This window comes from Benincasa hispida, chromosome 2, assembly GCF_009727055.1.
Source record: "Benincasa hispida cultivar B227 chromosome 2, ASM972705v1, whole genome shotgun sequence".
NCBI lineage: Eukaryota > Viridiplantae > Streptophyta > Magnoliopsida > Cucurbitales > Cucurbitaceae > Benincasa > Benincasa hispida.
The window spans coordinates 57656596-57671606 of record NC_052350.1 but is presented as its reverse complement, the minus strand read 5'-3'; the positions used below and the strand labels follow the sequence as shown (position 1 = coordinate 57671606).

The 15011-nt window shown below is 37.7% G+C and overlaps 1 protein-coding gene across 1 annotated transcript; it reads right to left on the bottom strand.

Annotated features, from left to right (window-relative positions):
- Positions 1-14485: 14485 nt before the first annotated feature.
- On the bottom strand, positions 14486-14893 carry LOC120072176. The gene has a single exon (XM_039024585.1). It carries the CDS (start codon positions 14891-14893, stop codon positions 14486-14488), a length of 408 nt encoding a protein of 135 aa, XP_038880513.1.
- Positions 14894-15011: the final 118 nt, after the last annotated feature.

The following is a 15011-nucleotide window of genomic DNA, read 5'->3' as shown; positions in this document are numbered from 1 at the left end:
AGCAAAAGGCTTGCATGCTTAATCGGTCAATTTATGGATTGAAGCAAGTTTCTCGATCTTGGAACATAAGATTTGATACTGCGATCAAATCTTATGGCCTTGATCAAAATGTTGATGATCCTTGTGTATACAACAAAATCATTAATAGTTCAGTAGCTTTTCTAGTGTTGTATATAGACGATATCCTATTCATTGGGAATGATATAGGTCTATTGACTAAAGTTAAGAACTGGCTAGCGACCCAATTCCAAATGAAAGATTTGAGAGAGACTCAGTTTGTTTTGGGAATTCATATCTTTAGAGATTGAAAGAACAAAATGCTAGCTTTATCTCTAACATTGTACATTGACAAAATACTTGTCAAGTATTTGATGTAGAACTCCAAGAGCGGTTTACTACCTTTCAAGCATGGAGTTGTATTGTCTAAGGAACAGTGTCCTAAGATACCTCAAGAGGTTGAGGAAATGAGAAGGATCCCCTATGCATTGGTTGTTGGTAGCCTGGTGTATGCGATGTTATGTACTAGACATGACATCTGCTATGCAGTGGGGATAGTCGGTAGATATAAGTCTAATCTAGGATATGATCACTAGACCGCTGTTAAGAATATCCTCAAGTATCTATGAAGAATGAGGGACTACATGCTTGTGTATGGTTCTAAGAATATGATCCTTACAGAATGCACGAACTCTGATTTCTAAACTGATAAGGATTCTAGGAAATCCACATCAGAATTAGTATTCACTTTTAACAGAGAGGGCAGTAGTCTGGAGAAGCACCAAGCATGGGTGCATTGCTGACTCCACCATGGACGCGGAGTACGTAGCGGCTTGTTAGGCTGCTAAGGAAACGGTATGGCATAGAAAATTTCTGACTAATCTGGAAATGGTTCCAGATATGTCAAAGGCCATCACCCTTTATTGTGATAATAGTGGTGTTGTGGCTAATTCTCGAGAGCATAGGAGTCACAAGTGCGAGAAGCACAAAGAATGAAAGTATCATCTAATATGAGAGATTGTGCGTCGAGGGAACGTGATCATCACACAGATAGCTTCGGAACACAACGTTGCTGATTCGTTTACAAAGGCCCACATGGCTAAGGTGTTTAAGGGTCACCTGTAGAGTATGAGGCTATGGGTCAGGCCACGTTTAGACTAGAGCAAGTGGGAGATTTGTACTAGGCATGTTATGCCCTAGTTTATTGTTTTGTGTACTTTTTATATTAGTTGACTTTTATATTATACATCCCACTAGCTTTAGGTCAAGTGAGAAATTGTTGGGATTGGTGTTCTAAATCTCGTAGGGTTTTGTAGTTTGTAATTGTATTGTACAAACATCTTATTTATCTAAAAAAAATATGAGATGTTTTATTTGATATTTAGTTGCATTAATCCACAAACCAACAAACTAACATCCAAGGTTATCTGGTAGCTTAAACATGTACGCAGAGACATATAGGTGGATCATGTTTAAGTGACAACCTAAATGGTCTGTAGTAGATGGATAAGGCTAGATACCTTATCTTGGTGACATTACGAGTATGACCTGCTTTGTGGATATTACAATTATTGTAAAGTACTACAAATGATATGATCCTGATTATTCATGTGGAGACATGTGAGCTGGAATATTCTATACAAAGAAGTTTGTATAAGAACGAACCACAAAATGACTAGTCTCATTATATAACGTCGTTCATAATAGAGACTTACATTTCACCAGGATGACCATAGGTGACATGACTTGAATCCTGAGTGAGTTGTGAACTCCTGCCTATGAAGGCGATCATTTGATTTGTATGAATGAGAATGGCCAGATTGACGACTCAACAAGCATACCATTTTGGGGATTCATCTGATTGGGGAGCTAGGAATACAACTACACAAGAAAGAATTCACTCCTTCCCCAACGTCAGAGTAAGTAGATAAATTGTTCCCTTAAGGGCTGATTTTGAGGCTTGAACAATGTGGTGTCATATCCTCTCCTGGCTCGAGAGGGGTTTGGTCATAGTTGAACTATGATTTATTGTTCATTAGAGATATTAGTGGTACTTAAGGATTTAGATGTAACTACATGGGCAAAACGGTCATTTTGGCCTAACTGTACTTATGAGCAATTTGTGTAGGGTCATCATATTATTGATTGGTTATCCAAGACACAGAAAGACATCTGTAGTACGAAGATTGCAGCTTTTGGTCTTTAGTGGAGTGTCCGAAAATTAACGAATGGTGAATAATTTAATTAAAGAGTTTAATTAATTATTCATGTATCGTTGGAGCTTCAAGCTACAAGTCTAGAGGTATTCTCTGTAGCTCAACGAGAATTAATGAATGAATTCCATCTTGTGTAGCTGTGTTCCCAGCTCCCCGATCGGACGAATCCCAAAAATGGTAGGCTTGTTGAGTCGATGATCTAGTCACTCTCACCCATACAAATCAAAGGATCGCCCTCATAGGCAAGGAGTTCACAACTCACTTAGGATTCAAGTCATGTTACCTATGGTCATTTTGGTGAAATGTAAGTCTCTATTATGAATGATATTATATAATGAGACTAAGCATTTCGTGGTCCGGTCTTATACAAACTTCTTTATATAGAATATCCTCGCTCGCATGTCTAATACATGAATGATCAGGATCAGATCATTTGTAGCACTTTACAACAATTGTAACACCTACAAAGCGAGCCATACTCGTAGTGTCACCAGGATAAGGTACCTAGCTTTATTCATCTACTACAGACTATTTAGGTTATCACTTAAACATGATCTACTTGTATGTCTCCACATACATGTTTAAGTTACAAAGATAACCTTGGATGTTAGTTTATTAGTTTGTGGTTAATGCAACTAAAACATCACATATTTTATAGACAAAGTGAATAAAATATCATATATTATTAATCACATAAGAGTTTGTTCATACAATGTTTACAAGCTATAGAACCCTACGAGATTTATGGCATTAACCCCAACAATCTCCCACTTGACCTAAAGCCAGTGGGGTGTACGATATACAAAAATACAAAGTACCCAAAACAATAAACTAGGGCATAAGATGCCCAGTACAATGTCTCCCACTTGCCCTAATCCAGCTGTGGTTTGTCCCATAGGCTCATACTTTGCAGGTGACCCTCAAACACTATAGCTGTAAGGGCCTTCATAAACGGATCAACAACGTTGTGTTCTGAAGCTATCTTTGTGACAATCACGTCTCTCGATGCACCTGTCTCTTATACACATCTAGATGTGTATAAGAGACAGGCCCAGTACAATGTCTCCCACTTGCCCTAATCCAGCTGTGGTTTGTCCCATAGGCTCATACTTTGCAGGTGACCCTCAAACACTATAGCTGTAAGGGCCTTCATAAACGGATCAACAACGTTGTGTTCTGAAGCTATCTTTGTGACAATCACGTCCCATCGATGCATAATCTCTTGAATGAGATGATAGTTTCGTGCTATGTGCCTGTCGCGCTTATGACTCCTAGGCTCTCGGGAATTAGCCACAACACCACTATTATCACAATAAAGTGTGATGGGCTTTGACATGTCTGGAACAACTTCCAGATCCGGCAGAAATTCCCTAAGCCAAACAACTTTCTCAATAGCTTCACAAGCCGCTATATACTCAGTCTACATGGTGGAGTCAGTGATACACCCTTTCTTGGTGCTGCTCCATACTAATGCCCCTTCATTAAGAGTGAACACTGATCCTAATGTGGATTTTCGAGAATCCCCATCAGTCTGAAAATCAGAGTTTGTGTATTATGTAACGATCAAATCCTTAGAACCATACACAAGCATGTAGTCCTTCGTTCTCCATAGATACTTGAAGATGTTCTTAATAGCTGTCCAGTAATCTAATCCTGGATTAGATTGATATCTATTGACTATCTCCACTGCATAGCAGATGTCAGGTCTAGTACATAATATCGCATACATCAAACTGCCCACGGCAAATGCATAGGGGATCCGTCTCATATCCTCAACCTCTTAAGGTGTCCTAGGACACTGTTCCTTAGACAAAGTAACTCCGTGCCTGAAAGGCAGTAGGCCCCTCTTGGAGTTCTGCATCGAATATTTGACAAGCATCTTGTCAATATATAACGCCTGACACAGTGCTAGCATTTTGTTTTTTCGATCTCGAAAGATTTAAATACCCAGAACAAATTGAGCCTCTCCCAAATCTCTCATTTGGAATTGGGTCGCTAGCCAGTTCTTAACTGTAGTCTGTAAACCTATATTGTTCCCAATAAGTAGGATATCATCTACATACTACACTAGAAAAACTACTGAACTGTTGATGATTTTCTTGTAGACATAAAGCTCATCAACATTTTGATCAAAGCCATAAGATTTGATTACAGTATCAAATCTTATGTTCCAAGATCGAGATGCTTGTTTCAGTCCATAAATGGACGATTAAGCGTGCAAACCTTTTGCTCTTGACCTTGGACTATGAATTCCTTAGGTTTCACCATATAGATGGTCTTCTTAAGATTGCCATTCAGAAAAGCAGTCTTGATATCCATTTGCCATATCCCATAGTCATAATATGAGGCAATGAATAGGAGGATCTGGATAGACTTTAGCATGGCAACATGCGAGAAAGTCTTCTCATAGTCGACTCCCTCCACCTGGGTATAACCCTTTGCCACCAGTCTAACCTTGAAGGTTTGCACCTTCCCATCAGCACTGTTTCCTCATCAGGTTGATCTACAGGATCTCATACTGAATTAAAGGACATAGATCCATTTCGAGATCCATGGCTTTGATCCATTTATCTCTGTCAACATCCTCCATTGCCTTCTTGTAAGACAATGGATCCTCAATTTCACCATCAACTACCATAGCTAGGATTTCAGTTAAACCCATATAGTGAATAGGTGGGTTCGCAACCCTCCTACTACGTCGAGGTTCCCTCAACACTTGAGGTAGATTGACCTACTAGATGAACCTACTTTAACAACACTTGTTGAGGTATTAGGTTCTTTAACAACTATTGTTAAAGATTCAGTAGTTTCTTTGGAAATCTCATTCAACAAAATTTTACTTCTGGGTCTGTGCTCCTTTATGTGGTCTTTCTCAAGAAAAGCAGAATTTGTCGATACAAATACTTTGTTTTCTTTAGGACCAAAGAAATAATTGTTGGGTTTTATGTCCTAAAACTCGTGGTTTGTAAACAATAGAACTTATTCTAAAAATTCAATAAGTTGTTATTGAATAGATGTTTTGCTTAATAGAAATCGAATAAACCTAAAAGTCCATTGACTATTACATGAGTACTTGAACTTTATGTGGAGACATAAAAGTGGATCAGGATCGAGTAAATAGTCAAAATGATCTATTAGTATATGAATAAGATTGGGTGCCTTATTCTGGTAACACTTTTGGATGCGGCCTACTCTGTAGTTGTTACAAAGATTTGTAAAGTGCTACAAACGAAGTGATCCTGATTCGTTCCTGCTATGACATAAGGAGTGGGGGTGTCCTTGTGCAAAAGGGTTTGTACAAGATCAGACCAAGAAATTAGTCACTCTTACTTTATAACGTTGTTTACTATTTAAGATTGACTATTTCAAAGTGATGATTTAGGTAACTTGACCTCAATCCTGAGCTAACTATGATCTCCTGTTTATTCGGGATTATCCTTAGATTTGCATAGGTGAGGGTTAGCTCAATAGTGCCGACTTAATAACCTTCTATTTCAGGGGTAAGCCCGAATAGATAGCTAGGGACATAGGGTGCAAGATGGAATTCATTCCTACCCGCTGTTAGAGATAGTAGAGAGGTTGTTCCCTTAAGTGCTGATTCTGGGTTTGAACAAGGGGCCCCACCCTCTCACTGGCTTGAGAGGGACTCGATTTGTTGATTGGATCACAAAACAATTGTTCATTAGAGGATCAGTGGGATTTAAAGAACATGAGGTAATTTCGGGGGTAAAACAGAGATTCGACCCAGCCGTTATTATGAACAATCTTTGAAGGGTTAACTTACTAATCATGGTTATATCGAGTGGACATAATATATCTACAATGAAGAGAGTTTAACTATGGGCTTTAGTAGAGTGATCCATTACTAACGAATGGAGGTTAGTTCAGTCTATGAGTTTAACCGATTAATCTTGGATCATTGGAGCCCATGATCTGTAGGTCCACGAGGTCCCCCTACTAGCTCGAAAATGGATTAGCTCTAAAGTAGTGTGATAAGTTAATTTGAAACGTTCAAATTAAAATTAAATGTAATTGGAGAATTTATATTTAAATATGATATAAATATATGAAGATGGATATGTGTAAAATTAATTTAATATTGGATATTAAATTAATTAGAATTATTTAGATTGTTTAAATAATTATTTATTAATTTTATTAGATAAACTAATTTATGAAATTAATTTTATAAAGTAATAACATTTTCAAATTTAGAAAATAAATTGATTTATGAAATCAATTTGAAAAGTTGAAAAAGATGAAAAACACAAAATGGAATTTGAGTTTTTCTATCATCATTTTCAAGTAGCTCACACTAAACCCACCATCTTAAGCTTCAATTACTCCAAGCATGAGCTGCATCTCATGCAGCTATCTTCCTTGCATGATGGTCTGCAATATATTAAAGAAATTGGAGTGAATTTGAGGCAATGCAATCGCAAGAATTTTTGTTGAAAAATTCGGTTAAAGAAAGAGTTCTTAAAGTGGGTTGCTGCTGAGGTATTCTCCAAGTTCCCTTGATTCTAGCTTATTTTGAGTCCTACAACTCAATCTAGAGCACCAAGAGAATGGTGGGGAAGATCTTATGGTGGTATGCACAAAGATTTGGAGAATTTTGCAGCTGAAATTCGAGATTTCAAGTGTTCTACAAAGGTATGACTTGAAACCCATTAATTTCTGCAAGACATGCTTTAGTTTCTGCCAAAATTAATGAACTAAAGTGCTTATTGATCTTCGTCACTTTCACTGCGTGATGATACAATCCAACAATAACCACCTCTCGTTCCCTTAGGGTAGCCTACAAATAGGCATAACCTTGAACGTGGTTCTAATTTCTTAGGATTAGCCTTAAGCACATGTGTTGGCCAATCCCAGATTCTGAAATGACGTAAAGTAGCTTTACGACCATTCCATAACTCAAAAGGTGTTATAGCAACAATCTTGGAGGGAACGTAGTTCAAGATATACGCTGCAGTTTCCACTGCATAACCCCAAAACGAGTCAAGTAAGGAAGTGTAACTCATCATAGACCAAATCATGTCCAACAGGGTTCAATTTCTCCTTTTTGATACACCATTTTGCTGAGGTGTACCAGGTGTTGAGAGTTGGGATACTATTCCATGTTCTATCGTATATTTCTGAAATGTTAAATCCATAAACTCTCTACCTCGATCAAATCGAAATGTTTTAATTATTCTATTTCATGCATTTTCAACTTCAACCTTGAATTCTTTGAACTTTTCAAAAGATTCAGACTTATGTTGCATTAAATAAACGTACCCATATCTTGAATAATCATCAGTAAAAGTGATGAAATATTCATAATCTCCCATAGCTTTTACATTCATCGGACCACAAAGGTTTGATAGCACTAGCTCGAGAGGTTCTTTGGCCCTATGACCATTTCCAGTAAAAGGCCTTTTAGTTATCTTGGCTTCAAGGCATGACTCACACACAGGTAAAAAAATTTCTTTTAACTCGCTTAGAGGTCCATTCTTTACCAAGCTCTTAATCCTATTGAGATTAATGTATCTTAGTCTTAGGTGCCAAAGCTGGGCATTTTCTTTAAGAGAAATTCTAAGCCTTTTATTTTGAGTTACAAGAGTTTTAAATATCTCTATATTATGGAGGGCATTTGTTGCTAACGGCCTTATCACATACAAATTGTTTTCCAATTTAACAGAACGTATATCAACACCATTTGTTGTAATAAACACTTTATTAAAAGAAAAGTTCAATTGATAATGATGTTCTATAAGACACTTTATAGAAACTAAGTTCCTTTTTAAATTAGGAACAACATATACATTATTTAGAATGAAAAATTTGTTATGTAAAGTTAACTAGAGACCTCCCCCTGCCACAATTGAGACAATGTGCTCGCCAACTCGCATTGTTTTCTCACCAGCATCAAATTGCCGCAGGAATTGAAATGAAGAATAAATATGGTTAGTGGCCCTAGAGTCAATAATCCAAGCAGAATCATCATTCTCCACTAAACAAGTTTCCAAGACAAGCAAATAACATTTACCTTGTTTGGCTTTCTTCTTTTCTGATAAATATCTGGGGCAGTTCCCCTTCCAAGGTCCATCCTGGTTGCAATGGAAACATTTTCCCTTGTCAACCCTCACTGGTTGTCTATCCCTTGGAGCAGCAACTCCTAGGTTAGCAACAACTTTCCCCTTTCCACTCTTTTTCTTCCACTTTTTGGTGCTAGAGGAAGAAGGTACAGACTTAGTTCCAGAGGTCGAACCTTTGTGGAACTTTTTCCTTTACTCTTCTTCTCCTTGCTTTTCAATAAGGATTGGAAAGTCTAGAGCTCATTGACCAGGGTAGTCTGGTTTGTTGGGGTTGAAGCTCTAAATCTTGTAGGGTTCTATAGTTTGTAAACACTGTATGAACAAGCATTTATGATATAATAATATGGGGTATTTTCTTCATTATTGTTTATAAAAGATGAGATATTTTAATTGCATTAATCAAAAACCAATAAACTAAGATCCTTGGTTATCATTGTAACTTAGGCATGTATGTGGAGACATACAAGTGGATCATGCCTTAAGTGATAACCTAAGTAGTATATGGATAAAGAAGGGAAACCTTATCCTGGTGACACTAAGGATACGACCCACTTTGTAGATGTTACAAATGCTTGTAAAGTGCTTGATGCATTGATTTATCATGCGATGAAAGGATGTGTAGATGCGATGATCATGCAAGTTTTCCTAACAAAGCCCAAGTATAAGCCTTCTTAGGGTTCTGGTAAGTCCAAGGTCGAACGCAGGGATTACTAAATAGATATGCGACGGACTCTCTGATCCTATTGCGATGGTTATTAAGAAGTAGATGGTGATTTAACTTAGATTTTCTAATGCGATGGAATTAAATGCCCAGCGATGAAAGGGTGGTGTTATAACAAGTATGCGATGAAGGGGTTGAGAAGTGGTTTAGCTAGCATTTCTTAAGATTTTGTACAAGTCACGTGATCATGCTATACACAAATATTAAGCCCTACATTTCTCAATGCATGATGCCACATTTTCTATTTCTAGAATGCATGCAATGTGTATGGAATGTGGCAGATAGAACTTATTTCTAAGTCTCTACTCTTGCTTATGCGATCTAATCCGACTTTCTCAAGCCTAGATTCTATCTTTAGACTACTCTCTCAAGTACTCCAAATGATGAATGAAGCATACATAAGACAAGATGCTTGCATAAAATGCATAGCTTAAGTCATGCCAACTAAGTACTTCTCAACCCATTCACAAATTTAGTTACTCATGCATGGTGTGAAGAGACTGAACATGAATTGAAATGAAGTTTCCATTTTTGCGAATAAAGTGTTTGAGTACAAAACAATAAATGGAGTAAGAAGTATCAAGCCAGATAAATAATGTCTTGCTTCCTCTGACTTTTTACACTACTCTTATCATTTCAACTCTTTCCCGAAATGTAAAATCTTGCTCTCGCAAGGGTTGGGTGTCTCTCGTCTATGCTATCTCCAACAGTCTCTCGACCTCTTCAAAAATTAGTTTCTTCTTAAGAATTCCCTTCCCTCGGCTTCGTGTTGCTTCCTCGTGCGCGCTTTCTGGTTTGGTAGCTTTGGGTATTTATAGACTTCTAGACAAAGCAGTTCTTCTCACTAATGATTGCATGGATGGTCAACATTAATTTTCACACCCTGTGGCATCGTCTGATAGTCACCAAAAGTTCAATATATTTGCAACGGTATGGTCTTCAACGACCGTCAACTGTATTTTTGAATTGACCGTGATCAGCTTTATGTCCCATCATGTTTCATTATATTAGGCTACTAACTTTATGTAAAGTCATCTTGCGATCATCTTTGAGTATCCTTGGGTCGCAAACTCAAACGTACCATCGCATTGTGTCCTTAGATCATAAACTCAAGCGTGTCATCACATTGTATATGCACAGAATAATGTAATTTAACTGCTTTTATGCAATGAGCATTAGCGATCGCAATTTTCTTTTAGTTTGGCGCATTCAATCGTAATATTGCCTATTTTACCATCGCTTTCTCCCATTGTTTTAATAAATTGAGCTTTAATAACTTGTATTTCTACCAGTTATCACACCATCAAATTTAAAACAATGCTTGCCCTCAAGCATAAACTAAAGATTTCTCAAAATTTCAACCGCCTTCACCCTGCCTAGGCTTCTCATGATGCCTTACTCAAATCTCTGAACCATTGTCATTATTAATTTCTATCCTAATCTCTTCCTAAAATATTTCTAACCTTTAGGAACCGTGAGCTTAATCTTAAAAAAAAAAAAAAAAAATCTTTACTCAATTCCTAGGACATCGCATGATTTATCTCAAATTTTATCAAATCAGGGTGTTCAAGTAGTTTCGGCCTTTGCATGATTCAGATATTCGTTTTATGATCTTGCGCTAATCCGAGTGCCCAACCTTCGTTTTGGCTTTCCCCCACGGGTGTCTGCGGACATCCAACTATGAGCAGGATCCGGTCTCAACATTATATAGTAATTTTTTTTTAATTGAAATGAAGATATGAATATAACGAGGCTGAAAATAACATTCCCCCAAATTTAACACGCAACGATGTCCTCATTGCTGAAGACAAAATAATTCATGTGATGGACTCAGAAAATTTTGTAAAAATAGTTTTGAAGTAAAGTTGGTAGACCACTAAATTTTAGAAATATTTTGTGAATCGATTGTTCTGAAAGTAATCTAACGCTAGTCCATGTGATAAGAAAAGAAACATATCTTTCATCATTGAAGTCATAATGGGAAAAGGATGAATGCGGCAACGAAATTAAGTAATAAAAAATTCATAATTGAGCCAAACATGAGAGAATGTGATAGTAGAATTCAGCAATATTAAATTAAAAGTGAGAAGTATAAAAATATAAATAAGATGAGGCAAGGAAGAACACAACCCCTAAATTTAATTTTTCGCCCGCATCATTTTGATCACATCCTTTCTTATGATGAGCTAATATTGTAATTGCAATGGGTTGATTTTTTTTTTATAAGTTCAATCGATTGCGTGTTTTAAGCCCATCGCATTCGTTTATTGCGATCAAAATGATGAAATAAAAATGGAGGTTTTCTTGCATTGGAAATCTCCTCCATGATACATCTTTACTCTTTGTCCATTCACTTTAAATGCATTGGTCCTATCTTCGTTGGTCAATTCCATCGTTCCATGCGGGAATACTTCCTTGATTATGAAAGGCCGGGACCAACGCGACTTCAGTTTTCCAGGAAAGAGACGCAACCTAGAGTTGAACAGTAATACCCTTTGACCTGCCTTGAGGTTTTTCTCGCAAAGACGCTTATCATGCCATTGCTTGGTGCATTCTTTGTAAATTTTGGAATTCTCATACGCTTGTTATCTCCACTCGTCCAGCTTTAGTAGCTGAAGTTTTCTCTCTTCTCTTGCAGCCTTAAGATCAAAGTTAAGTTTCTTAACTGCTCACATCGTCTTATATTCCAATTCCAATGACAGATGACAAGCCTTTCCAAACACCAACGCATATGGTGACATGCCTATGGGTGTTTTATAAGCAGTCCGATATGCCCACAAGGCATCATCCAGTTTCATGGCCTAATCCTTCCGCGATGGGTTCACCACCTTCTCTAAGATTGTCTTGATTTATCTGTTAGAAACTTCAGCTTGTCTATTTGTTTGGGGGTGATATGCGGTGACGATCTTATGGTGGACATTATATTTGATCAATAGTTTACTAACAATGCAATTCATAGAGTGGGTCCCTTTGTCACTTATTATGGCACATGGGGTGCCAAACCGAGTGAATATGTTTTTCTGCAAGAACTTAGAGATTGTTGCCGCATTGTTTGCAACGTATGAAACAACTTCAATCCATTTGGAAACATAGTTGACAGCCAATAGAATGTATTTATGACCATTTGATGATGGAAATGGTCTCATGAAATCTATTCCCTAGACGTCGAATAGCTCTACCTCCAATATGATGTTCATTGGCATTGCATTTTTTTTCCTGATATGCTTTTAGTGCGTTGGCACTTATCGCATTTCATTGAGTACTCTCGTGCGTCCTTAAACAGAATGGGCTAGCAATACCCACATTGTAAAACTTTTGTTGTTGTGCGCTGTCCACCGAAATGCCCTCCATAGGGTGATTCATGACATTAAAACAATATTCGATAGAAAGTAGTTTATGGAACACATAGTCTCAATATCTGGTCTGGTCCCCTTTTGTAGATATTCAGATCGTCCCAGTAGTAAAATTTGCATTCATGAATGAACCTTTTCTTTTGATGGGATGTGTAGTTTTCAAGGAATTGTTTGCAAACCAAGAAGTTGATAATATCTATATACCAGGGTACTTCTTCAATCTTAAGCAACTGCTCATCAGGAAATGAGCGACTGGATGCGATCCACTTCTGGATTATCTAATCGCGATAAATGGTCAACGACCTGTTCTTTGTTCCCTTTCGGTCGATTATTTCCATATTAAATTCTAAAGTAAGAGAACCCATTGGATTAGTCTAGGATTCGCATCTTTTTTGGTCATCAAGTATCTTATCGCAGAGTGGTCTGTATGGACAATCACCTTTGACCTTAATAAGTAAGGTTTGAATTTTTCAATTGCAAAAATCATCGCTAAAAGTTCCTTCTCGGTGGTGGTGTAATTCGCCTGCGTGGAGTTTAATGTTCTGCTAGCATATGCAATGGGGTGTAACATTGTTCTTACTTTTTGTGCCAAGATTGCCTCCATCGCATATCCGCTGACATCGCACATCAATTCGGATGGCTTTGCCCAATCAGGTGCGATCAAAATTGGCGCGGTAGTCAGCATATCCTTTAGTTTTTTAAATGCAATGAGGCAGTGTGAAGAGAAATTAAATGGTCTATCAGCTTCCAACAACGCATTCAAAGGTCGAGCGATTTTGGAAAAGTCTTTTACAAACCTTCTGTAAAACCCCGCGTGTCCTAAGAATCTCCTTAAAGCTTTCACATTCGCCGGAGGTGGAAGTTTTTCTATAGCTTCAATTTTTTATTCGTCCACCTCCAACCCATTCCTTGAAACCTTGTGCCCTAGCACAATTCCTTCTTTGACCATAAAATGGCACTTTTCCCAATTCAACACCAGATTAGTTTCTTCTCATCTTTTCAGTATTCTCTCCAGGTTTTGCAGACAGATTTCATATGTTTTCCCATAGACTGAGAAGTCATCCATAAAGATTTCAATTGAGCCTTCAAGGTACTCGAAGAAGATCACCATCATACACCTTTGAAACGTACTAGGAGCATTGCATAATCCAAAAGGCATGCAACGAAAGGCAAACGTTCCATATGGACATGTGAACGTGGTCTTTTCTTAATCCTTTAGTGCAATCATAATTTGGTTATAGCCTGCGTACCCATCAAGGAAGCAAAAATAATCATTCCTCACTAATCGGTCGAGCATTTAATCAATGAAAGGTAAGAGGAAATGATCTTTCTTTGCGCTGCATTGAGTTTCTTGTAGTCCATACAAATTCGCCAACCCGTGACGATCCTCATGGGGAGCAATTCGTTGTTTGCGTTAGGAACTACTATCATCCCACCCTTTTAGGAACACATTGCATGGGGCTGACCCACGTGCTATCTACGATAGAGTAGATAATGTCGGCATCTAACCATTTGATTGATTTCTTTTTTGAAAACCTCTTTCATCGTAGGGTTCAATCTTCATTGAGGTTCTATTGAGCCCTTCCGATTTTCTTCAAGTCGGATTCGATGCATGCAATACGTTGGGCTAATACCTCTGATGTCTGCGAGCGTCCATCCGATTACTCTAATATATTTCTTTAGAACACTAAGTAGTGTGGTTTCTTTTTCTTCAGGTAACGCAGAGGATATGATGACTGGTAAGGTTTCATTATGGGCGAGAAATACGTACTTCAAGTGGGTTGGTAGTGTTTTTAGTTCTAGTGTAGGCGGTTGCTCTAAAGACGATTTCTATGATTTTCTTTTTTCATCCAAGTTTATCATTCCATCATTCTTCAACATCTCTATTATCGCATGGAAAGCTTCAATGGTTGTTGTTGCATCCTCTATTTTTTCATTCTCTTCTTCAGACTCCCAATTTTCAATGCAACTTTGTTCATCCTCGAAATCTGATAAGCCTTCCTTATCTGGGAACTTCATTGCCTTGATAATATTGAACTTCAGCTTCTTTCTATACACGCTCATTGTGATTTCTCCCTTGTTCACATCTATTTGAGCACGACCAGTAGACAAGAATGGTCATCCCAATATAATTGGAACATCTTTATCAGCCTCATAATCTAAGATAATGAAGTCTGCAGGTAGAATGAATCTGTCTATTGTTACCAAGACATCCTTTAATTTCCCTTCAAGGTGCACCAAGGATCTATTGGCGAGTTGAAGAGTCACCGTTGTGGGTCTTAGCTGTTCCATATTCAATCTTTTGAGGATCGAAAGGGGCATTAAGTTTATGCTTGCCCCAAGATCGCATAATGCTTGACCAATATAAATTTCTCCTATTGAGCAGGGTATTGTGAAACTGCCTGGGTCACGCATCTTTGGTGGGATTATAGTGTTGGATTCTTGTGTCAATACCAACGTGGCGAATCTTCCCGTGCTTCTCTTCTTTGAGACAATGTCCTTAAAAAATTTTGCATACACCGACATCTGCTCTATCGCTTCTATGAATGGAATTTGACGTGCAATTGTTTCAATATTTCCAAGAAGCGCTGATATTGGCCTTCATTGTTGTGTTTCTTTTTTAGTCTTTGAGGAAATGGAGGTA

Bases quoted from the DNA above. Each gene is read 5' to 3' on its own strand.
- LOC120072176 (XM_039024585.1), bottom strand. From the start codon at position 14,893: ATGTCGGTGTATGCAAAATTTTTTAAGGACATTGTCTCAAAGAAGAGA.